Source organism: Tursiops truncatus, chromosome 17, assembly GCF_011762595.2.
Source record: "Tursiops truncatus isolate mTurTru1 chromosome 17, mTurTru1.mat.Y, whole genome shotgun sequence".
Lineage (NCBI taxonomy): Eukaryota > Metazoa > Chordata > Mammalia > Artiodactyla > Delphinidae > Tursiops > Tursiops truncatus.
The window spans coordinates 58,360,498-58,387,173 of NC_047050.1; the positions used below are offsets into that span (position 1 = coordinate 58,360,498).

General features: G+C 42.1%; 1 protein-coding gene across 3 annotated transcripts in view; it reads right to left on the bottom strand.

The window, feature by feature from the left end:
* SAMD12 (sterile alpha motif domain containing 12) overlaps positions 1–26,676 on the bottom strand; it is a 416,177-nt gene that overhangs the window by 165,798 nt on the left and 223,703 nt on the right. For all 3 annotated transcript variants that reach the window (XM_019932092.3, XM_073794679.1, XM_073794680.1), the window contains exon 4: positions 14,391–14,531. In XM_019932092.3, the coding sequence (XP_019787651.1) occupies positions 14,391–14,531 (141 nt within the window). The remainder of the gene's footprint in view (positions 1–14,390; positions 14,532–26,676) is intronic.

A 26,676-nucleotide genomic window follows, 5' to 3' on the forward strand; every position in this document is an offset into this window, starting at 1 on the left:
TTTTGGACTTGAACAGAAACACTTGTTCTTGGGTGTTCAGCCTGCCAGTTTCTAGATTGGAACTGTATCATTGGCTCTCCTGGGTCTCCGGCTTGTTGGCTGCAAATCTTGGGACTTCTTAGCCCCCGTAATCATGTGAGCCAATTCCTTATATTCAGTCAGTCAGTCAATCAATCAATCGTCAATCCATCTCTCTCTCCCCCCCCCCCCGCCCCTGCTTATATATATACCTCCTATACAATATTATATATCTATCTCCTATTGGTTATGCTTCTCTGAAGAACCCTGTGCACCCACTTTTTAATTGTGTGGCACTGCAGCTCTCTGGGCCTCAGTTTCTTTATCTGTAGAATGGGGTTCATGATCTTTACCTTGCAAAATTACTGTATGGACTAAATATGGAATTTAAAATGCCAAATGTGCAAATAGGTGCACAATCACTATTAGCTCCAAGGTTCCCCTTTGTGATACCTGTGCCTCTGTACAGAAATAAAAACAGCATCTAACACTAATATTAGGTATTAATGATTTTGAAGATGGCTGCCAAACGATGAACCCTCCATGATTTCCAATATGAACACCTAAACTGTTCTTGGTGGAGCTGAAGCAAGTACTCTTCTGTCTCTCCTCCCCTCTTCTAGCTTTACTGGAGGTCCTGCCGTGACAGCTCTGCCCTGATACCTGCTACGTGCAGGAAATAGTGGAGGCTCTGTGTAAAGTACCTTCTTTGTGGCCCTGTGGGATTGACTGCCCAGGAGAACTTGTTTCATTTCACCTGGGGAATTGTAGATGCGGGATTTCAGTGGTGTTGTCTCCTGAGAACTGCAGATAAAGGGCCACGTGGGCTCCATTCCATTTTGGGCTTTAAGATGAGATACCCTTATGCACTCCAAGGGCTGAAGCCTCCGTCTGAGTTCACATGGTTACGACAAGCAAACTCATTAAGCCCAAAGGGAGTTTTACTCTGATGCTACAAGAGGGATGAGTACCTGGTGTACTGTGTGTGCTGAATCTACACAGTGCTGGGCCATGGCCCTCAAGCTTTCATAAGCGTAAGAGATGAAGCTGTTTAAAATACTGACGCCTGGGCTCGAGAGCCTAACTTGACAGTTCCAAGGTAAGGTCCAGAAATCTACATTTTGAAGAAGCATGCCCCGAAAATTCTGCTGCAGGGGGGGTCATGGATTTGAGGGGGCAGACTGTGGTGCAGAGGAGGGAAGGGTGCTAGTTTACAACCCTCTCATTCACTGGGTCTCGATCTACCATCCCAGGTCGCCTGGGCTCTTGAGTTGACTTCTCTCCATCCCCAACTGCCACCACCCTCACTCAGGTTGTCATCATCTTCTGCACAGATTAATGCAGCAACTTCCTGACTGGAGGTCTGGCCCCATTTTTCCTTCCCCAGTGCATCTTCTCTTCTTTTGATACAAAAATCTGATCAGGATAGTGTCTGGTCCCCAATTCTTCAGTATCTCCCCACTGTCTCTAAAGCCCTTAAGGAGAGCAAACAAACAAGGCATTCATATCACCACTGGGTCCCCTTCCAGCCTCACTTCCTGCTGGCTTGCTTCCCTTCTTACTCACTCCCCACCCTCTAATCATACCAGCCATCCTCGTGTTCCTGGAACGCACCAAGCTTCCTTCTCAACCTTGACCTGAGAACAGGTTGTTCCCTCCCACCGGGACATCTTCCCAAGCCCCACTTGCCCTAGTTAATGCCTCTTCCTCTTTTAGATCTCAGCTTCCTGAGGGAGGTTTTCCTGATCCCTCAGAATCAGGGAATTCCCTCTGCTTACTCACGCCCCAAAGTGTAATTAGCATCCCCTTTCACATCACTCATCATGTTACTATGATTCTTTCTTTGATGAGTGCCTTCCCCACTAAAACACAAAATCCATGTACGTGAGAACCAGGTCTGTCTTGCTTACTGAATTTCACAAACATCCGGTAAAGGTGGACACATGGCAGGCACTCAGTAGTAAATCTATGATTTGTTAGTAAATATACTTTAATGGCATGGCATACCTCTCCAAATCTTTTATCATCTTGGCGATTTTATATTTGCTCTATGATTAAAGAGAAAATAAACACACCCTGCTAACTATAGCACCTAGCCTAGTTCAGAGGTCACTTACTCTTGGAAACTTTCCTGATACATTCCTTCGTTTTTTTTTTTTAAACATCTTTTTTGGAGTATCGTTGCTTTACAATGTTGCGTTAGTTTCTGCTGTCTAACAAAGTGAATCAGCTATACATGAAAGGATGCTCAACATCACTAATCATTAGAGAAATGCAAATCAAAACTACCATGAGGTATCACCTCACACCAGTCAGAATGGCCAGCAACAAAAAATCTACAAATAATAAATGCTGGAGAGGGTGTGGAGAAAAGGGAACCCTCTTGCACTGTTGGTGGGAATGTAAATTGATACCGCCACTATGGAGAACAGTATGGAGGTCCCTTAAAAAAACATTCCTTCTAAATCAGGTGACCTCCCTACATGATTCTAGAATTCTACATTTACCTCTGTTACTCCTCATGTCTCTTTCACTTGACTTCAAAGTCAAGGAATGTCACATTCATCCCCGTATCCCTAACACGCAGCATATACTGCTGGGTACCTGGTAAAATCTCAGTAAACATTTTTTAGATGACTTACTGAATGATTATTGCTACTATAGAGGGATAAAGGAACAAAAAAGGGATATGAAGAATGGAGGGGTTATTTCCGAGATGAACTGAAGATTTTAATTCTTGGCTGGGCCATTCATAGTACAGGGCCTTCTAGAATTGGCACGTAGAAACCTGGATGCAAGGAGGACCTTGAACATCTACACTATGTAGAACTTTACTCCAGGCACCGAGAATTAGTGGCTCCAAAGAAAAAAGCCACATAGAAAGTAGACCATGTACGATCTTAAGGACAGAAATTCTAAAGCACACAGATGGCACATTTCTCTATTTCTTCTTAGAAAAGCCGAAACAGCTCACTGCATCCTTGAAAATGGCTTTGGTTTTCTCTCATCAGGTCCACATGCCATTGCCTTACTACAACAGCCTTTTGAAAGGCCCATAGGAGATTTGAATACCACAGAGCCAAGATTTCAGGGTCTAAACATACCCCAAAGAAATGAACCAATGTCAGTTGTGGAAAACCCATATATCATCTTTCTTCAGTGCAATATCAGTCACTGAAGATTCTCCAAATCCACGGTCAAGCCACAAGGTGACATAACAATGCAATTTCATGGCCATCTTGAATTGTCCAAACAAGAAACATCAAATATATACATATTTTTTGGCTGTGCCACATGGCTTGTGGGATCTTTGTTCCTCAACCAGGGATTGAACCTAGGCCCTCGGCAGTGAAATTGTGGAGTCCTAACCACTGGACAGCCAGGGAATTCCCTCAAATATATTTTTAATTTCATTTACTACATTTAATGAAAATGCAACAATGGTAAAGAATTTCAAGGTGGGTGATTTCTGCAGAGGCTGACGTGAAGCATTTGGAGTCTTTGTGGTGCCCTTACAGGAACTCTTCACCATGTAAAAGATGCCATAAAACATTGAGTTGTGAAGAAGTAATGACAAGGCTAATTCCTGATAGAGCATGTCCAAATTAGAAAGATGCGTGAACACTTCTACCATACGCTAGTTAGAGGGACCATCGCGGTACTCGGAATAAGCAGACTATTTCTCAGCCATGAAGACTGCAACAGATTAAAGGCAAGGGTTCACTTCAAGCCTCATTTCAAACAAAACACCTTCTTGAATGAACTGGCCACAATGGACTCCAGAATGAAAATGAAATAGGAAAGGATGCTAGCTAGGGTGTACCTGTCACAATGCTAACTCCTACTAATGAACTGATGTGTGAGCTTAATACTCCCCCAAAGAAGTCTGTGTTTACGAGCTTTATCTTTAAAGACCTAAGTCTTTACATATAAAGCTCATACCAAGGAGAATTCTTCTGAAGGCTCAAAGACCTGATAAAATTAGAAATATTCCTAGCCGCAAAATCTGTGTAACAGGGTGTGAAGACTTGGAAATGTATTGTGGGTAAAGCCCAAGAAGGTAGCAGGTTGAAGAAATGCTGTCTTGGAGGCAACTGGGAAAGGACATAATCAAATAACGCTGAGTGAAAAAGTGTCAGTGAAATACCCCAGTGACAGAAGAATAATTTGCACACAATCCTATAAAATTATGAATCCAACATCCTCACCCATCATGAACCCCTGGGCAATTAACTGGGTTTTAGGAGAAAAGGTTCATTCTACAGTCACTTGACAGTGTCACTCAGCAGAACACTGAAGACTTCAAAATATTAGGCCAAACAACTCAAGGTAGGTGGGGTGGCTTATATATTTAAGAGCCCTTGCCAAAGGTTTACACATTTAAGAGCCACTGCCATTGTTTTTACTAGTCAATACAAAAAGATCACAAAGGAATAAAAGATACTTTTGGCAATTCTGCTCATGGATAACGCAAAATGGCTTTGTAGTCTCTCTCGTACATTACAAATCCATTTAAAATTTATACTGCATGCACTGTTTTGAGAAGATGATGTTGAAAATGAAATAGAGCTGGTAAATAAGAGAAAAGGGCAACCATTACACTGAAATCAGCAAAATACATTTAAACAGAGGATCCACTCTCTGTGCGACACTGTACTAGGAGGTAGGAGAGCACAGCAAAATCAGAAGACAACTGTGGTTGCCCATGATCTGCAGGGGAGACAAAGAGACTGCATGCCCCCATGCTCTTGGACAAGCTTCTCCTCCTGCCTCATGCCAGCTCATGTCCATCTGTCAAAACTTTTATCCCTCAAGATCTAGTTCATGAGCTACACCGTTGGCAAGTTTTCCTTCCCAGTTTCCCCCAATTCCCAGATGAGGTTAAGTTCCAGTTCTGTGCCACCACTCTACACCTATGCATCTCTACCACGGCATTGATATCCTATCCCTACTGCTAGACTGGGTGTTCCTTTTTATCCCTAGTACCTACCACAGAGCCTGTTGCTCACTGGATGGAAGAACAAATAGATACTCAACAGACACTGTGTAATGAATAGACTATTAGTGTGAACAAAGTGCTTAGTGATGAACAAGAGGGAATGATTGGTTCTGCCTGAGAGATAAGGTAAGGCTTCTCAGAAGAGGTTGTATCTCACCAAAGCTTGGTCCTTTCATGAGTTTTATTATACCGTACTCATAACAGCTCCGTGAAATAGATCCTATCTCCATTTTTACAACTAAGGAAACTTAATCTCCGACAAGTAACTTGCCCAAAGTGAATACATCTATGAAATGCCTTAAAATGGATTTCTATGGAATGCTAAAGCATTTGGATTGTATTCCGTAGGCAACTGGGAGCCATCAAATGCTTTTAGGAGGGAAATAACGTTGTCAGAAATATATTTAAATTAACTCTGGCGATAGAAGTGGGAAGTTAATTAAAGGAGAGTGAATGGGGCAGGGCAGAGACTGGAGATCAAATAATAACTAGTAGAGATCAAATAATAACTGGAGATCAAATAATAACTAGTAGGTTATTCTAATGGCCTGGGAAGGAGCCAAAGAGGGATGATTTAACACAGTGGCAAGGATGGGGATGAGATGGGGAATGACTGGAAAGTCCTTTTACGAGCAGAATTCAGAGGGTTTGGTCACTGATTACACATGAGTAGGTGGGGAAAGGGGTGACTCTAAGCCCTCTTCATTTAGGTGATGGTATGAGGAAGGCATTAATAACCTTGAGAAGTAACACAGGGAGAAGAATTGGCTGGGGAGATGGTGAGAAAGACGATGGGGTTGACTTTGGATATTTTAAATTTGAGATGTCAGTGGAATATTGAGGTTCACATCTTTTAAGCTTCATAGAGGGCTAAGATGTATTTGAAAGTAACTTTGAAGTAGGGGATGGTTAAAGCGATGGGAATGGGTGAGACTCTTCAGAGAGCATGCAAAATGAGAAGAGCTGAGAGGACTCATCCCCAGGGGGCATCAACATGTGGGGAGTCGTAGAGGAAGGCGGCAAGCCACCTGCCCGAGGAGGAGCCACTAGAGACAGAAGGGGAGAACCAAGAGAGTCATGACCACGCTCATGGAAGAGATGAACACCAAGGAGGAAAAGCTTAAGGCTATCCAACGATGAAGCAGAAAAGCCAAGTATGAAGAGAACTGATATGTGAGCATCAGATTTGTAACACCAGTGGCACAGCTGAATAAAAGATGAGGAGAAGCCTGGAAATTAAATAGTGTAATTTGAGAGATACTAGAAAGGGCCATCAGACATACCTAATGAACTCATAAGAGGGAATCTGACTGGCTCATGTTTTCTCTCCCAGGAGCTGCAAATATTATTAGATTTTCTTCCTCAGAAAAGAGACAAAGGAAGCATTTCTCATTGACAATTGGGGAAAACCATATCCTACTGCCTGTACACTGATGCCAGAATTTTTAAATTGAATTAATGAGTGAACTGTAAACACACTTGACCTAAACTTACCTTGAGACAATTTATTAGAAACTCCCAGGAAAGCAGGGCCCTCTTAAAATAATGGTGGCTCTAAGAAGTGCTAGGTAGGACAGCTGCAAAGATGCAGTGATTTTCAGAAAGTCTCCATAATGCTGTTCTTCTATTTTTATCATCCTAAGAATACTGGCCTGGCAGTTTCTTATGAAGTTTAATGTATACTTATGATTCATCCCAGCAATCCCACTTCTAGGTACTTAGCTAATGAATGAAAACTGATGTTTATACAAAACCTGTATGTGAATGCTTCTAGTAGTGTTATTAGTAGTTGCCAAAATTGGAAACAACCCAGATGTCCTTCAACTGGGGAACGGATAAAGTGTGGTATATCAAACCAATTCAATACTAAACAGTGAGCATGAATGAACAAGTGACATACTCAGCTTTGGTAAGTCTCAATGCATCATAGCAAGTGAAAGCAGCCAGACTTCGTGATTCCCTTTATATGACATTCTGGAAAAGGCAAAACTAAAGGAACAGAAAATATATCGGTGGCTTCCAGAGGCTGGAGGTAATGAGGGGGGTTGACAACAAAGGGTACCAGGGAGAGTATTTTTTGGAGTTATGGAACTGTTATATCTTGACCGTGGTGGTGGTTATACAACTGTATGCATTTGTTAAAACTTGCAGAACTGTACACTAAAAATAATGAATTTTACTGTATGTAAATTATACCTTAATAAAAACAATGAGAAAAAAGAATACCAGCCTGGGAATTAAGAGACTGGGATCTAGCTTCAGTTATGCCACTGACTAGCTGTGTAACCACAGACTATCCTCTAACCTTCTTTGGGTCTTGGTGCCCAAAACTGTAAAGTGAGATTGGAAACTTTCTCAAAGAGTCTATTGCTGTGTTCTACAAAGACTTCCTTCTTTAAGCAAGGTGGTGGACCAGATGGCCTATTTCAATTCAGATGGCCTACTTCAGTTGCTGAAGTATCATTGTGAGGGTGACTGGACTAAAATACTCAATCTGTACACATGGTTCTGAAAAGCCTTCTTGGATTAGAAAATAGTGTTTCTAATTTGTGTCGTGGAGCTTTGGAAAAGTCCATCTGGTCATGTAATTCTCAACTAAAATTTGACACATATATTTGGACAATGTGGAAACAGCCCTTCGGGAAACACTAATGTTTAATGAGCTATAACTGGCCTTGGTAAACAATCATACTCTTCTTTTTTTCAGTTTGCAGGCACGAATTTAAAAAGGCCGGGCTTCCCTGGTGGCGCAGTGGTTGAGAGTCTGCCTGCCGATGCAGGGGACATGGGTTCGTGCCCCGGTCCGGGAAGATCCCACGTGCCACGGAGCGGCTGGGCCCGTGAGCCATGGTCGCTGAGCCTGCGCGTCCGGTGCCTGCGCTCCGCAATGGGAGAGGCCACAACAGTGAGAGGCCCGCGTACCACAAAAAAAAAAAAAAAAAAAAAAAAGGCCTTTGAAGATGGCAGCCTTTACTATCTTTGTTTGCCTTACCCTCCAGTTGGAACATTGTTTTCTATTGCTTACCTTTACCCAACCCTCAGAGTTACTATTACATTTTTACACTATCCATGCATTTGTAGCCAAGAAAGACACTGAAAACGACGCCCCAGGAGTGGTTCCATACTATAGTGTCCCTGGGGTTGAGGGAAAAGTATACAGCTCAAAAGGGAAGATACTAAGAATAAAACAATAATCTTGACGATGATGACAAAAAGTTTACATTTCTGACCCTGTGAAGCAAGAGTCCACAAACTATGGACTAGAAATTGTGTTTGTAAATAAAGTTTTATTGGTACACTACTATGCCAATTCATTTAAGATTGTGGTTGTTCTCCCATGATGTGGTGGTTACAACAGACACTCTACGGCCTACAAAGACTGAAATACTTACTATCTAGCTTTTTATAGAATAAGTCTGCCAACCCACTTCCACAGAGTATGCCATGAACTATGCTATATAGTTTCCACATAAAATCTCGTGTAATCATCACATCGTTGCTATGAAATAGGAATTACTCAGTTGACAGAGCAGAGGTGATGAAGTGTAATGGATAAAAGTTTGCTGTGAAGTCAGACAGACCTGTACTATGCTTTTTGACTAGTTGTCTGATATTGGGTCTGTTAATTAAATTCTCCATCCTCAGTTTCCCCATATGTAAATTGAGGCTAACAACAGTACTGATTATGGTAGGGTAAATGTCAGGAGTTGATGTGACAATTAGTGCACTGCTTTGCATACAGTAAACATTTTATTATACTCATTAGCTATGAGAAATAGCTTTCAGTATCCCTGGGTGTTTTTCTTCCTAGAAATATCCAGTATTAAAGAGGTAAGGATGCCCCGCACATGCTTGATTATGGATTAATTTGACAGACGCCAAAATAATTTGCACCACTTCTGTGTGTTACATAAGGCACCTTTCCCCCCTGTCTCTCATGGACTGAGCAGAAGGAAAGTATAATAATGACGTTTCCAGCTCTGTACTGCATTTCCCAAAAGACAGCTGAGTTTCCTGCAGGAATGTGCAAGCAAGTAAGACCACCGGATGGACACCCCGGCCACTCCACAGACAGGACACAGAAGACCAAAAGGCTGAATGATGGAAGAACTGCCTCAAAGGCACCAAAGGGAACGACAGTAAAGCAGGGCTAAACACTGATTATGTTGCTTGCAAATGTCAGGTAGTTACAGGGCCACTGTGAATAAAGGCAGGGAAATCAGAGGCCAGCATTTTAGCTGAAGGAGAGTTCTGGCTTTAGATAATGAGCTGTTTCAGGAATTTTTGTCATGATTCATTGACAGTGCCTATAAACGGATGCATTTACTATGAATCCACCATATACATTTTTTTAAACACCTTATAGTTTTTGCCTTTGGTCGGTATCCAGAAGGAGGAGAGCAAGAAAAAGGAGGGCAGAGACTTCACCTTCCCTGTGTTCAGATAACCCATAGGGGCTGGCTAGAGCTCTCCTAGCCCATTTGTGACTACCTTGGCCGTATTACTGTCATTGGGCTCCTGGCAACTGAGTGACAATGACTGGTGTAGAATGAAAAGTTTAAGACAAGTTTTAAAACATCAATTAAAAGTTGGAAAATTACCCTTAATTATCTATTAGCTTATTTCTTCTAGAAACACAGTAGAATGAGCTTTCAGATGGGTGTAACTAATTTGGAGGTCTGGTTACAAACTGAGGTAACTGATTTGATGTGTGTATCATTTCTACAACCAAAAGAATGTTGTTTCCTTGAGAGGAGATCTTCAGAGTTCATTTGTTTCATTTTGGAGTTGATTTCCAAGTTTGTGGTAGGTTCTTCTGAACACCTCTAGTGGGGATAAATAAGACTTCATCCTTTGAGGATGGGGTTCCTCTTTGGAAATGGCAGCCTGATATTTAGCTTTAGATCTTATAAATAAAGTGGGTAATCAAGCACAGAGAAACACAGTGGGTCCAAGATAAAGATTGGAAAAAACGAATAACCCAATTAAAAAATGAGTAAAGGATCTGAACAGATGTTTACCCACAGAAGATACACAATGGTCAATAAGCACTTGAAAAGGTGTTAAACATCATTAGCCATCAGGGAAATGAAAATCAAAATCACAGCGACATACCACTTTACACATATTAGAATGGTTATAATAAAAAAGACAGACAATAACAAGTGTTGGCAAGGATGTGGAGAAATTGAGACCCTCATACACTGCTTGTGGGAATATAAAATGGTACAGCTGCCATGTAAAACTGTCTGGCAGCTCCTGTAACTTACACTGGGAGTTACCATATGACTCAGTAATTCCACGCCCAGGTATATAACCAAGAGAAATGAAAACAGGTCCACAGAAAAACGTACATTCAAAATAGCATTATGAATAATAACCAAGATCCAGAAACAATACAAATGTCCAACTGATGAATGGATAAGTAAAATGTGGTACATTCATATGATGAAATACAATTTGGCAATAAAAAGAAATGAAATACTGACACATGCTTACAACACGAGTAAACCTTAGAACCATTATTCTAAGTGAAAGTAGCCAATTGCAAAATACCACATATTGAATGATTCCATTCATAGGAAATGTCTAGAATAGGTGAACAGACAGAAAGTAGATTAGTGGTTTCTAAGGGCTGGTGGTTGGGGGGGCCTTGGGAGGAAATGGGGAATGACTGTTAATGGGTACCGGGTTTCTTTTTGGGGGTGATGAAAATGTTTTAAAATTAATTGTGGTGATGGTTGCACGACTCTGTGACAATACTAAAAATCATTGAATTTATACTTTGAGGAAACTGTATATTCTGTGAATTACTGCTCAATAAATGATATTATAAAAATAAAGTTTTCATATAAATTAATGAGGTTGATTTAATTTTGTGGCTTCTATTACTGATAGCTAACTATGTTCTGTACTTACTGTCACACTGCACTGAGTGATGTATATATTTGAGCTCGTTTAACTCTTACAGCATCCCTATGAGGGGAGTAGATTTGCTGATCTCACTTTTCAGAGAACAGGAAACTGGAACACAGACAGATTAAGTGACTTCCCTGAAATAACACAGCAGTAAGGGTTGGGGCCGAGATTTAAAATTCAGGCCTGTCTGATGCTAAAATTCATTCTTTCTCCTTATTTCTTTTAAAACATTTTACTCTTTTAAATAGTTAATGCACACTATTTCAAGACACAAAGTGACTTAAAAAGCAGATGTCCTCTATCCATCTTCTTCTCAGTCCCATAGGTAGAGTTTGTATTAGCTTCTTATGCATCAGCATTTTCTTATGTAAACAAAGAACATGCAGATATACATTACTATTTCTCCCTGTCTCATTTGCAAATGCAGTATACTCTCTACCTTGTTCTGCACCTTGTTTTTTCCACTTCACCTGGCATCTCAGAGATCCTTCCACATTACTATTCTTCATTCTTGCGTTTATAACTTCCAAGTATACTCCAGTGCCTGGATGTACCATAACTCATTTAGCTGGTCTCCTAACGATGGACACTTAGGTTCTTCCTAAACTTTTGCGATTCCGTTAAAGCTCTGAAATTGCCTCCAAAAGTAAGAAGGAAACACATAAGAAATACAATCATTTGTGAAATAAGTCCCTTTCCTCAAAAACTGGCTACTTTGAAGGCAACAACCCTCATTTAAATGTATTAGTTGGAAAACATTTCTTAAAAACAAAAAAAATTTAATTGCATTACACCAGAGTCACAGTCCTATGTGAGCTGGGAAAGAAAATGTATCTCTAGAGACTGGAGAGGTGAGTTACACTCTTTAAGGGGAAAGCTCATGGATTTCTGAAAACTAAGTAACATTCTAAGACACTTGTTTGCACTTATTTAGCATATTATTTCCACTGATTAATATTTTCTGAATTGAGGAATCAAATATTCAATACCAAATCACATATCACCCCCCTGGTACATTTCCATATGATATGTATGTTAAGCCATTCAGTTCACTTGGGTGGAATGGAGCTACAATTCTTATAATAGCAAACCTAGACCCCAAATATTTTAAGGCCACTCCAGCTGTCTTCAGAACTTCTATTATCAGTCACAACAACGACTCGTCAATTTTTGTTTCATTTTTTTTAAAAAGAAACCATCACTTCAATAAGGCAATAGATTTTCAAAAGCTGTCTGACATGAAATGAGTTTGAACATTAACATGGAAAGGACAAGCGATAAAAAAGGGTAGTATGAGTGCAGACAAAATATCCAAGAGCTAGAGAATGTGATCTCTTCTAAAGGGAATGGAATGAAAGAGTTCTAAAGCCACAGCTTTTCAAAGCTAAAGAAAATGACAACAACTGAATTGAAAAGGCTGAACTTAGCATTATCTTCCCAAAACACAAACATATATTTAGCTTAATAGAGTTGAGTAGTATCTCAGGAAAAATCTTATATATTATGAATCTAGGGCAATGAAAGTTGTAGAAAATGATTTTGCAAAGCAAACACACTGCAGGCTGACAGTAGCAGAGGGAAAAAAAAAAAAGTCCAAGGTGCACGGGATGAGTTCAGCTCTCATTCTACATATCACCACGGGAGGAAAACAAAAGAGCTGAGGAAACCCCAGACGTTAAATAGAACAGGGCAGAACGACGCTTGTGACTGAAGCTTACAAAATGTGAATGCATTTTCTGATTATAACCGTAATATGGATTTATAGTAGAAGATTTGGAAAATTTAGAAAAATATAAAGAAAACAGTTAAAATCACCCACAATCTCACCACCCAAAGAGAACCATTATCAAAATACTGGCAAAACCATTTGCATCCCCTTTTCTGTGTGCATATAAAAATATGTTCTTTTTACAAAATTGGGCTCATATTATAAATAACATTTTATACATGGCCTTTTCCCCCCTACTTCCTATTACTTCTTGAGTACTTTCCCATGTTGTCATATATTCCTCGAAGATATAATTCCAATGACTATATTATATTGTATCTTCTGAATTCAAATAGAATTATCTGATTCTCTCCATATTGCTGAACATCTAGGTTGTTTCTAATTTTTCAGTTTTATAAATAGCACCGCAATGGACATTCTTGTGATAAACCTTTGAATCTCTGTTTACTTCTTAAAAGAACTTAAAAGTGTATCAGTACGTCAGATTCACGTTTAAGTCACTCAGTGTACCTGTATCTGTAAATTTACCATTGGAAGTCTCTGGAGACCAATGCAAACAACGTATATCAAGTAAACAATATATTTTCATATCACTCGAAGTCTATATTTATCCTTCTAGAACAGTCATCTTTCAGGCAGTACATTACTTCCCCCAGGCAAATAGACTATTAATTGGTTAATCTAAATGCAATAACATGAAATCTGGCTGATCCAGATTTCTCCAATATCAGTATGCATGCAATTAACAATAGTCTGCAGATTGAAAAATAACCAAGGCTCTCAAAAATATATATTTTATCATCCTTTCATTTAAAATGGTGTACAATGGACATTAAAATAAAACAAATAAAGGGTTATAGTTAATGGAGGTTGACAGCAACCAAATCTTACCTAGACATATAATTTATAGTGTAACTTAAGGTTTTCTTCAAGATCCAGCTTTATTCTGTCACTTCCAGTTATAGGGCTTTTAAGTGATTTCAACATATTGAAATTATTAATGATTCTTGTTTAGAACTATATGGTTGTAATACTGCAGTTTTAAATTCCCTACAGTCTATTTAAAAAACTATTCTATTTTTAAGATGATAAATAGGGTTCTCAAAATTTCTAGAGAGTGTGTGTAAACATATATATGTATTTATATATACATACATATATATATATATACACACACACACACAGACACACACCTCTAAAATGTTTTTCTCTCAGTGAAAAGCGAAGTAAAGCAAAACGCAACAAAAAAATCCCACTTATACCACGGCCATATGAACTATGGAATCACTCAAATTCCAAGGCCTCCTCAAAACTGGTAGTCAGACTAAAATAGCTGGGGCTGCACTGTACAGTTGTGCAGGCTGCACACTGTACAACTCTAGGTGGTGCAATCATATACTGATCTATGTAACTGGTACTCTGGGGGTTGTGCAGTGCACAACCTATATAGCTGTATGTGATGACCTTGAACTTAGCTCAGATAATTCTGTTTGCTTATCCATTACTTATCTGTACATCCTTCCCTCTAGTGAGCTAAGAAAAAGAGCAGTTTTAGTAGGGAAGTGGCCTTTAAATCTGTATACTTTTTTTTTAATGAAAGAAAATTCTGCAAACAAAACAAAACAAAACAAGCCAGTTTTTCCCTGGCTCCCTTCTGTCACGACGGTAAGGGTTTCTTTCCTCCCATCTCCCCTTCCATCCACCCACTAGGCAGCAACAGGATACCTTGTGTGAGTAACTGTAGGTTTCTGACTTCTTCTCGCACCTTCAGCTGGAGCACCTGTTGTAAGATGTGCTGCCGGAGGTTCTCCTGGGCAATCCCCATTCGCTCAAGCTTTTTGTCTGTAAGTCTCAGCAGGGCTCGCCCTGCAGGGTTTCAAGAAATAAGAGGAAAAGCAAATGAACAATGGCTGGAAAAGGATTTCCATCTTCCTCTGGGCTGATCCTGCCATAACAGAAGTTTCCATCTAAACACAGACACTTTAGAATACAGGGTCCTCCATTATGCCTGCTGACGGAATGGATAGGCAGGATGGAAAAAAATCCACAACTTTAAAAAAAGAACTTCAATTTTTATCTAATATTGGCAATCCCCAATTGACTCACACATTGAGTTAAATAAATCAGCAACATTTTAACCTGGGTATTTGGGTCACAGACTGCATGTTTCCATAGAAACAATGCTCTCTGTTGGGTGATGGGCTCTGAGGCTCACCCATAAAAGCCCATGTCACTGATAAGCCAGCTGAAGACTTAGATGCTCTAACTGTGCTTATAGATAAACTCCGGCACTGTTTAACCAGGTTACGATAATGTTTCTGTGAAACATGCATTTGAAGGTCCAGTTTTATCGGCAGGCACCCACCTCCCCTGCTGCACCCCTGGTTGGTGGGAGCTACGCTGAACCCAATCACTGGCCTAAGGAAAAAATTCCAGCAGGGCTGAGCATGGGCAAAAACAAGGAGCCTCCGGTGTGAGTACCCTCAGAACAGACACCCTGGGCCCTGGGCAGCCTGGCATAGTTTCCTTTCAACCTCTTTCTTTTCCTGAGTGGTGGCGGGGGGTGGGGCAGTCTGCATGCTTCCCTTGCTACTGTGGTTTCCATCAAATTCCCCAATTCTCTCTACTCTGTGCTTGACCTGCACAAGAAATAAAGAGAATAGCACGGCCCTGTACTCTCCCTCCAACACCCCCAGTCACCAGACCTGCAGGTCTTTTTTCATTTTAATTGATGACGAAAAGACAGAGTCCACCAGTGATCAATGGTAAGTCTCAGGGTATACTACGATATATGCTTCAGGAACTAAATTCTCTACCTCCTCAAAAAATAAACTCAACAGCCAGAAGGTGAGGTTCATGGGCATTTTAATCTGAGGAACAGGGAAGCCTATGTGGCCTCTGAGTAGAGACAGGTGAACAGGGAGAACCAGTTAAGAGCAACCCATGCTGTGCATACTTCTCTTTTACCTCCCTTTCAGCTTTGCTAAATGCATCAGTCAGGATAAGTTAGGGTCCACGCTGCAGTAACAAGCAAGCCCAAAATATCAGTGGCTACGACAAAGTTTATTTCCTGCTTATTTTACATGTCGACTGCAAGTCCATCCATTTTGAACATTGTTGATCACTGTACCAGAGGGAAAAGAGAGGTGTTGGAAGGTCTCATAGTATCAATGAAATGCTCAGCCTGGAGTCATTTATAAATTTTTGGCCAGAACTAATCACATGAACTTTCCCACCCGCCAAGGGTCCACACTTGAACTGTGCTTCTATCACGTGCCAGGAAGGTGGTAGGGGGGAAGAGATATATTTGATGGGCAGCACTGATGAGAACCGCACCAATATCGACTTGGCTCTGGACCAGTGCCTGGCAAGGAAGTGAGTGCAGGGAGTTGTGGAGGTGGGTGGTAGTCTGAAGCTTCAGTAAAATTTGCATGTGGAAGAGGAAAAAGAGGTGGGGGAAGGGGAACCTGAGGTAGCTTGGCAACAGTGGGCAGATCATGATGGCCATGAGAAAGGAAGCATAGGACACACACAGACTCAAGTAGTTCTGACTGTCTTCTGCGACAGGCAGAATGATGCTCTTTCTGCCAAAGATGTCCACATCATCTCAGGAACCTGTGAGTCTCTTACCTTATATGACAAAAGGGACACTGCTAATGTGATTTCGTTAAGGATCGTGAGATGGGAGAGTACTGGCGTTACTCAGGTGGGTCCAATCTAATCACACGGGTCCTTATAGGTGAAAGAGCAACACAGGGGAGCCAAAGAGGGGAGAGATGTGTCCATGGAAGCAGACACTGGAGAGATGCAACCACAACCAAGGAAGGCAGGCTTCTACAAGGTGGAAAAGACAAGGAATTGGATTCTCTCCCACACCCTCCAGAAGGAATGCAGCTCTACCTTGATTTTTGCCCCATAGGACCCACTTTGGACTTCTCATCCCTACAACTGTAAGATAATAAATTTGTGCTGTTTTAAGCCACTAAGTTTGTGGTAATTCGTTACAGCAGCAATTGGCCTTGCAGCTGGAACTTAACATGTTTTTAAGAAGTCAACTGAGGGACTTCCCTGGTGATCCAGTGGTTAAGAATCCATCTTCCAATGCAGGGGATGTGGGTTCAATCCCTGGTCGGGGAACTGAGATCCCATATGCCGTGGGGCAACTAAGCCTGTGTGCTGCAACTACTGAGCCCACGCACCACAACTAGAGAGAAGCCCACGTGCAGCAATGAATGATGTCCCATCCGCAACGAAGATCCTGTGTGCTGCAACTAAGACCTGACGCAGCCAAATAAACAAACAAACAAACAAAATATATATATATATAAAGTCAACTGATGGCTTCAGATTTCCTTTGCTATCCCTTTCCTAATTTCTGGGCACTGGCATACTCAAAGGGGCAGAGCTAAGGAGTGTTGAGTCTGAGTCCCAGGCTTCCGGGACAGCCCCGCCTTCAAGTATTCTGCTGTCAGACCTTGATCCTGAAGTGATGTTCAGAAAACACTGAGTGGGACTTGGGTATCATTTACGTGGATAATTGGTCTCCAAATAGCAGATATTTAGCTCTTTATATAGGCCCTCAACTCAACAATAAATACTGCAAAAACCCATGAAATTCAGATGATCTAATTCTCTTCCTCCTCCCTTTTCTGGTCCTCACTATTTGGGCTGTGGTTTTACAAACTGGGACATTCAGCAGCCAGAGTTGCTGAGGTGTTGGTAAGATACGTGGGAGCTTTGGTCCCGAGAGGTTGGCTGGTCCATCATTAGTGCTCAAAGGGAGGTTTTATTCCAGTGTGCATGGTTCAGTTTCTTTGCAGACAAAGAAACAAAGATGTCGCCTTCCCCCAAGAACCTCCAGCTTCAACTGTTCCATGAATGCATCTGACTGATCAAAATGTGGATACATGAGCCCTATCAGAATTTTATCTCCTACTTGGGTTAAAAGCATCAGCTCTGAATGTACAAGTAACAAAACTCTACCAGTTAAAAAAGTTCGTGCATTTCACATTGTGTGGTACAAACAACTGTACCTATCAACAATTCACCTCTTATAGGCTTGACTGTTCAAGTTGTTTCAGCCCTGAGACTAAAGATGTTCTTGCTGTTATTTTCATTATTTCCATTGATAGGAAAATTGAGAAAAGTTAAAGAATACTGAAAACATGAGAGCTTTTTCTAATTCTTACTACTTCACCTTTAGGTGTGCTATCTTCAGCAGTAAGAAAATAGAGTCTTAGGAGAAAGATTAAGGGAAATTATATAAAAGAGTTTCCTGATAAAACAACTTCTAGAAAAGATCATCATCTGTACAGCGAGGAATTTATGAACAAAATTTGCTGCCTTTCTTGGATGGTTTCTACAGAGCCATTTAAGTCTGTGGTTCTGAAAACTCTTCAGAAACATTAGATCATTTACAGGAGGAACCGTCCTAGCAATCTCCTGACCCACCACCCCCTGCTGACCACAAAATAAAGAGTGTCCAAACAAGTGTGGGTCAGGGTGGTGACAAGCAGTCAATCATCAATTGCATCTTTTTTTTTTCAATTTATATTGTAACTTTTTGTTGCTTATCATAAAAATCCAATTGTTAATTCAACAAACACTTTTTGAGCACTGTGTCTTGTCACTTTGTTATTCATGCTTGGATAATGAGGAACAAGACAGGGTCACTCCTGGAGCTTTCAGACTGATAAGAAAGGCAGCTAATGATCAATGTTTACAGGTATGTGATGGGTCAATCCTAAGAAAGAGCAAATACGGGAGCCCAGAACTGGGTGAGCTAAACTAGTCTGGGTATCAAGGAGCTGTCAGGGAGTAAAGGATATTTAACCTGGGACTTAGGGAGTAAGTAACAGTTAGACCAAGACTATGGGATAAAGCCAAGATTTTTTTTAGAGTCCAGTAACCATGCAGATGGAGGAGGCTGCTATGGTAGGCAGAAAATAGAGGAGTGCTATTATGGCGTTTACATTCCTATGTTTTCTCACACAAGTGTCTTGAATGACCACCTGCCTCTGCGGTCAGCTGCCTACACAGGGAGGGATCAAGGAGAGAAAAGTCAACCCAATCTCAAAAAAGAAGCACTGGGACTGGTGATCCAGTGGTTAAGACTCTGTGCTTCCACTGCAGAGGGCGCCGGTTCGGTCCCTGGTCAGGGAAGATCCCACATGCCTCGGGGTGCAGCCAAAAAAAGAAAAAAAAAAAAAAATCAAAAAAAAAAGAAGCAACAACTAAATTTCCTGATACTCCAAACTGGTTCTAAATGGCATTTCGGTGACCAGGCTGCTGGGCCCTTCACAGACTCATAGATTGTTGGAGTTGGAAGAGGCTTAAAGTCCTCCATACTGATCATAGCCGGGCCTTCTACTCCTTTCCTTTATTAAGTATTTACTGAGCACCATCATATGCCTGACCCTACTCTGGGTATTGCAGCGATAGAGATGAGTAGTATCTTCTGCCTTTGTGGAGCTTACCATTTGCGTGAGAGGCAGACAGCAAACAAATAAACCAATATATAGGGGTAGACAGGGACCCCTACTGGAAGGACGGTGCTGTTGTAGTTCGGGTGGTGAGAAAAGGCCTCTCTGAAGAGGTGACCCTGGAACACACAGAAGTGTCAAGGCAATGAGAGGAATGGCAGGAAGGCTAGTGTTGACTAGGGCAAAGTAGGCAAGATAAGTATGTAGGAAATGCGGCCCAAGAGAAGGCAGGGGCCACATCATACAGGGCCTCCTAGGCCTCGGTGAAGACTTTGGATTTTATTCTAAATGGGGAAAGTTTTGAACAAGGGATGACTTGGGCATAATCTCACGTATGAAAAGAATCCCTCTGGTCAGTATGTGGGGAACGAACTGGGGGTGGAGAGTAAGTGTAGCAGTGATGGGAAGAGTCAGAACACCGCCAGGGCAGTCAAAACAAGAAGCCAGGGTGCCCTGCACTAGGGTGGAGGTGAAGACATAGTGAGAAGTAGTAGAATTCTGAATTACAACACCTAGAAGTGGGGCATGAGAGAATGGCAGACATCAGAGATGACTCAGGCTTTCAACCTGGGCCACCAATGGCTGGGGGCACCCTTTCAGGGCAGGAAGCTGAGTCACTGCTCCCAGAGCGGGTGTACCAGAGGGAGGAAATCATGGTAGTATTAGTGCTATTATTTTTTTTCTTTTGAGAGCGCCTGGGATGCAGAGAAGTAATGAAAAGTACGGAATTAAACAAAGGAGGACAGTTACGACAGTCTTCTTTCCTCCCCACAGTGTTTTCATTCGTTCAATCCTCTCCTCAGATCCCAAAGCTCTGAGCTGACTGGGCTAAGGTGAGCACAGGCATGCCGCAATGGAATTTAGAGAAATCAGAGGGACCTCTTATGACCTAAGGTCTGTATTGCTTAACCCCAACAGTTGTCTTGGGTGCTAAAACTGTTTCCCAGGACTCCTTGTAGAAATCCAAGACAGGGAATATTCCAAAAGGAGCTTCACCCAGCAGAAACATGGATCTGACGCTCTGCTAGCAATCTTGGAAATAAGAATTTTGCTGCAATTGAAGCGTGAGCATATACACAAAAGCTTTATTGCATGTGGCCTAATACAATGCCAGCTCCATAAGAATAAGTACCTTTCCTGTCAGGTTCTCCACTGTCACAGGTTCCCTACTGCTGCCCACGTGCTGGTGCACAAGAAATATTTATTGAACGGATATACTTAGAACCACTAAATGAATGTTGTTTTCTTTACTCACTACTGATGATCTCAAGGTCGTTAAATTAGTGGCTTTTCTGCTTCAAGAGACTTGACTGGACACCGACTCTCAGACAGGAAAATACCGACAATGAGAAATTGAATGTAACGGGAAGGAGGTAGCGTTTTGTTGGTGTCGAACATAGGAACAACTGCCAAGTTGAACGGAATAGAGAACTTGAGACTAAATGACCACTTCACTTTCCTACAGGCTTAAAGAAAGACAAGCGTCTTGTTCTGCTTTGGAACAAGCACCAAGTGAGACTATAAGCTTTGCTGAGCAGACGGGCAGCGAGAACAGGTAACTGACAACAGACTTAGAGTGCAGTGTATTAGTTTCCCACAGATGCCTTAACACGTTACAAATACAGGGGTTCCGAACAACAGAAATTTACCCCTCATAGTTCTAGAAGCCAGAGTTTAACATTGGTGTCACTGGGCTGAAATCAAGATGTCAGCAGGACCACGCCCCCTCTGGAGGCTGTAGGAGAGAATTCGTTCCTTGATACTTCTAGCTTCTGCTGGCTGCCAGCATTCCTTTGCTTGTGGCCACATCACTCTAATTTCTGCCTCTATCTTCACATCACCTTCTCCTCTTCTGTGTAGGAAATTTCATCCTGCCTCTCTCTTATGAGGACACGTGATGTGATTTAGGGCCCACTTAAATAATCCTGGAAAATCTCCTCCTGTGAAGATCTTTAATCACATCTACGAAGACCTTTTTCTTTATAAGGTAACATTTACAGGTTCCAGGGATTAGGACCTGTATCTCTGAATGGCCACTATTCAGTCTGTTACAAGTTGGAAGGAACCTGAGATTTCTGAGTATGGCTCAGGGTTCATTGTGTTCCACGGAGAAGTGAGGCTCAGAGAAAGTATAAAACCACACAGGAAATGGAAGGAAGACTTGGGTCTAGGCAGGTGCCTCTGACTTTCAGGCCCAATCTGGTTTGTGGTCTCTAGTTCCGATGACCTCCATAGTCTGTTCAGAGAATTGTAAGAGAAGCCCTGTCACAGCTTTCCAAGATGAATGACCACATGTCATAAGGCCCAACAGGAAATTTCAGGGTAAACTGGAGCGGGGGGCAAAGGATGTGACTTCAGCTCCTACCCTACTGGAAAGTCTTGGTGTCACTGCAAGTGCTTGGGGAATGCCACTTTCCCCAAAGAGTGCGAGTTACAGGGCCTCTTCTCTTCTGGAAATAGAGGTCACTGTACAGTTCCCCAAACAAACAGCCATTTGTGCACAGGGTTAGCTCCAAATCTGATCCCAGGTAAAGGTCTGTGTCACACACCAGGTAGATGCCCCTGGCTCCACCCCAGTCCTGGCTGGGCCAGAGCAACAGAGTGAACAGAGTGACAGGTGCTGGGCATACCATCAGGGTACCACAGCCTGAACCCATGTTTCTTCAATCTCACCGTGACTCCAAAATCAGAATTTGTGGAACAGAGATATAAGGAGAGACGCATAATCACAAAAGCATGGGATCATGAGATAAATGCCCAGGAAATCACACCTGAGTCTTAATCTCCTCAGGTCTACAATGGGAATGACAATGACACTGTTTTATGAAACAGTCCCTGTGACTGTGAGAATCAAATGACACAATACAAACACACACCCTTTGCAGACTGGAACCACCATGATGATGCAGTCGGGGCACTACCATTCTTGGCTGGCTGAGGCTGCTTCGTCCTCCTTCCTTCTACTCCCCTTCTTCCTCGTCATCACAATAATAATAGCAAACATTGATCGGGCCATTACTAAGTGTTAAACACTGTTCTAAGAGCTTTACACGGATTACCTCATTTTCAACAATTCTGTGAAGACACTTTTATTATCTCTAATGGATTAATAGCTACTAAACATAGCTAAAGGTCACATACCTAGTAAGCTGCAGATCTAGGAGACAAATATACGAAGAAGCCATGCTCTTTAACCACCTCTCTAAACTGCTGCCCAGGAACCCTTCCCATAGCCTGACGTGCCCCCCAAGCAGGCTTCTGCTGTTCTCGTGTAGGGAGCATGAGAGCCAGAAAAGGTCACCGTCTCCGAGGACTTAAAGGCAAGCAGTGCAAACACGGGCATAACTTCACGATGCACAAGGCTGTGATGGCCACCACCCTCCAGTCTTCCCACAGTGAGGAGTGACAGGGGACTGGGGGGTCTTTGAGAGGAGCTGTGGAACAGATTCATCCTTCCTTCATCACACAAGGTCTAGGTCTGTACCAGGGACTGAACACATTTCACGATGAAGAACCAGGAGGAGAAAGGTAACTTCCCCGCCAGTGGGACAAGTACAGATTCTTCCAGAGCCCACAGGAGGGGCACCTAACTTAGCTGAGGTCCTTAAATTAAATAAAACACAAGTCAGGAGAGTGAGTAGGAGGGGGAAGGGCCCTGGAGGCACAGGAAACAGCTTCGGCAGAGACGGAAATGACAACCCAATGGTCCACTTTGGGAACTCTGAGAAGCTTGACATGGCTGGGCATGGAGCACATCATGTGAGTCTCACATGCCATTTTGGGATGCCTACCTTATAGGGTAGCCAGTTTTAGTCTTTTTTTCCTTTTTCCGCCCAACCTGAAGCAGCACATCTGACACACAAGATGATGTTCACCGTCATAGAACACTCATTTGTAGATTATGAACGCCTCGTTTTTTGCCTACATTGCATCCCTGCCTATTTCTGGTAAAAGGAGCCATGCTTTGCCTTTGGCAGGGAGGGCTGCCCTTCCCCAACTGGTGGGGCTTTTCCTACAGGACTTTTCATTTCTAAAGGACTACATAATTTTCTTATTATGTTTACCTTTTATTTTCGGATTCCCTCCCACCTCCTCCCACGATGTAAGGATGTTTCCAACCACCTAGCTAGAGCCTGACTCAGTGGAGGCACGGAACAAATTTCTTAATGCTGGGTGTGTGACCCAGACAGGGCAAATAAAATTTAGTAGAATTGCTATGGTTTCTAAGAGGGAAGGTCTCTTTCTTTCTTACTTAGAGCATGTCCCAAGGGGCAATATAAGCTTAGACTGGCTGTCAGTGGCTGTCTCTGCCACCATATGGAGAGAATTTGCTAGAGAATTAAGCCAACAGAGAAAGCAGAGCTGAGAAAGAGAAAGGGGGGCGGTGAGAGGAGGGAGGTGGGGGGGGGAGGGAGAGAGGAAGGTAAATATTATTTGATTTCCTAAAAACAGCCTTGCCTGAAGTCAGATACCCCTGGGTTTCTCATTTATATAAGTCAATATTGGGGGGGAGGGGCGGGGAGCGAGTTGAGCTCATTTGTACCACGTGTACTCAAGACAATCTTGACTTACAGAGCGAAGCTTATGTGGAATTCTCAGTTGAGCTGCTGTACTGTCCTGCTTATCATCATGTCAAGAAAGCCCATCAGGGTGTAGGCAAGTAAGAATAATGAGAACCCACGGTAACTTACTTTCAAAAAGTGAATCATTGGCAAATTTTGGTATTTTAATTATTAGACAATGTGGAATACACCTTAAGTGCAACTGCATACTTCTGTATGTCCTGATGCACCTGGGCCACCTCCTTATCCAATTACACCTGAGGTTACAAACCCAGGATAACATAACTGCGTGAAGAGGACCAATCTAAGGGACAACTGAGACTTGGTGGATGACAGTGGATGGGATATTTTGCTGTTGGTTTTTTCCTAAAATGTGCAATTCCAACCCATTTTTGCTATGCTAGAATACAGGCTGAGTGTTGCCACTGCTCCTATTTTTAAGTTAAGAATGGAAAATCTAGAAGTTTCACAAAACCTCCTAGTTTAAAATTTGCCCTTTTCCCCCATATTATGAGAGCTAAACAAAGCATAGACATGGGTCGTATCTGACTCACAAGTTGCCACTTTCAACATCTGACTTTTACCCTTTCCTCCCCCATGTCCCTCCCACTTGCAATGGAAAGGGATTCAGGCAACCTTGCCTTCAGGGTTTCAACTCACTTTTGGAATGGACCTCAGGTTCTGAGATTCCACCCTGTGCGGCCTGTTCCAGATTAACAGCAAACGAGACCAAGGGTGGTTGATGACTAGTCTGAACAGGCCTTCCGTTTTTTATAACCTAACGTGCAGAGCAAACCTATCTTCTTAGGTAACCCCCAACCCAGTGCCTGATTTCCTAAGGGTGACTGCAGATCACCAGTACCAGAGTGAACAGGACTCTGAGGTCAGCCAACCCATTGCTTTATTTGCTGGAGAGAATGTGTACAAAACCTTCCAGGACCAATGAGTCTCCTCTCACTTCTACCTGAGAAGGCAGCCCACTGCCAAGCCTGGTCACTTCCTTGGCTACATTCAGAATGTCAGCAGTAAATTAAAGGCCCCTTCCCTGTGCTGAGGAAGAGAAGGGTTAACGGACATTTGCACTGCGATCACTGTAAGTAATTTACCATACTGATGGGAACTGTATATTGATTTTTTTAAACCAGTCTTGGGTAAAAAGACTTTTTAAATTTTTTAAATTTATTTTTTTTTACTGAAGTATAGTTGATTTACAATGTTGTGTTCATTTCTGCTGTCGAGCAAGGTGACTCCGTTATACACATACATACATTCTTTTTTATATTCTTTTCCATATGGTTTATCCCAGGATAAAAAGACTGTTTTAGACAATCTAGGGTTTTGGTTGAATATATTCAGGTGCCAATGATGTTAATAGGAGGAAACTAAAATAATGCTAATTCTCACACGAAATATAAAGTCAGAAAGAAATTTTACAGTGGTTTTCAAAGGGGAAATATGGCTGTGCACTATTTTTCAGCTCTCCAAGAAGGAATACACAGCTTCCAGGCAGTAAATTAAAGGCTAAATCCTTGATGTTGTTGGTAGCACACAGAGTTACCAAATCCCCTCCAAAAATTAAAGAAAACCTTAAAACATTTTGTTTGGGGATTCTGTTTTAGTCCCTGGGAAGACTCAGTGATTACTTCCCTTGTACCTCAGAGCAGATTTTCCAAGCGAAGAAGTACAGTATCAACATATCAGAGACTACAGCTGAAGATTTATGATATCATAAACCACCTTCAAGGTCTTTTCTGGTTTTGATAGGCAAACCAGACCTCTTGGTACATTTGCTTTTATTTGTCAGAATTTGTATGCATTGTCTTGGGGATTCTCTGTTAACTGAATGTCACTAGGTGAGCAGCCCACCGTGCATCAGGCATCTTTTAAAATTAATTACCAGGAAGCACGTGAGATGTCTGCTGACAGCCTCCCCCTCCCCGTCGATATTGCACCCATGGCCATCACAGCCAGACATGTACAGTGCTCATCTGCTGAAGAGGCAGGCACTACTGGGCTTGCTGGCCTCTCCGCACGAATTCATCTGAGCCAGTGACCCAATGCCAAAGGGATGTTTAAAAAAGTTTCAAAGCTACTTCGACTTTCTCTTCCTGATACCTATAGATTAGTTTTTTTTCTTAAGCTTTTCAATGTTGGACTTTATTAATACCAGGGATTTCTTTGGTAGAAAGATTAACACGTGAGTACTAGCCCAGAAACATTCAGCAGAAGAGATGGAAACAGTGCTCCTGTCTTTGGGGAGCTGAAGAGTTAACTGCAGATGTAAGATCAGACGGTATTAAACATCCTAAAAGCAATTACGTGATAAAACCTATAACAATGACCATGAGGACCATACGATCTATTAGGAAAGCTTTGGTGAAAAAGAAAGAGGTCTTGGGTTTGGAGTTGAAAGTCAGGGCTGGATTGACCATTGATTTGCTCCACGGTTACTGCTGCGATGATTCGCCTTTCTAGGCTTCAGTTTTTTCACTTGTAAACTGGGGATGAAATGATACCCTCGCCCCCATGTTGTGCTGATTAAGTACTCAATGAAGGCAGTAGAACAGAGAGTGTCATTGCCATTTTTAGGAAGCAGACCTGAAGAAAGCTGAGGGTCCCACCCAAAATGCTATAGGGAGTGCTGTAGTTCACCCCAAAACTATGATGGAAGCACCTGAAAGGATGGCATCCTGATGATGACAGTGGGTGTCATTTCTCAGGAGGTAGTGGTCAAAAGGAAAAGAAAATTTGATTTAGTACATCCCAAATTTCAAAAGTCATCAATATGACATGCAAGTAGAGTAGGTCTTACCTGCTTGACCTTGTCTATTTGGGCGCTACTGACATCCGGGGCTGGGTAATTCCTTGTCGTGGGGAGCAGTCCTGGGCACTGTAGGATGTGTTGCAGTATCCCTGGCCTCTACCAACTAGATTCCAGTAGCACCTACTCCCAGCTGTGACAGTCAA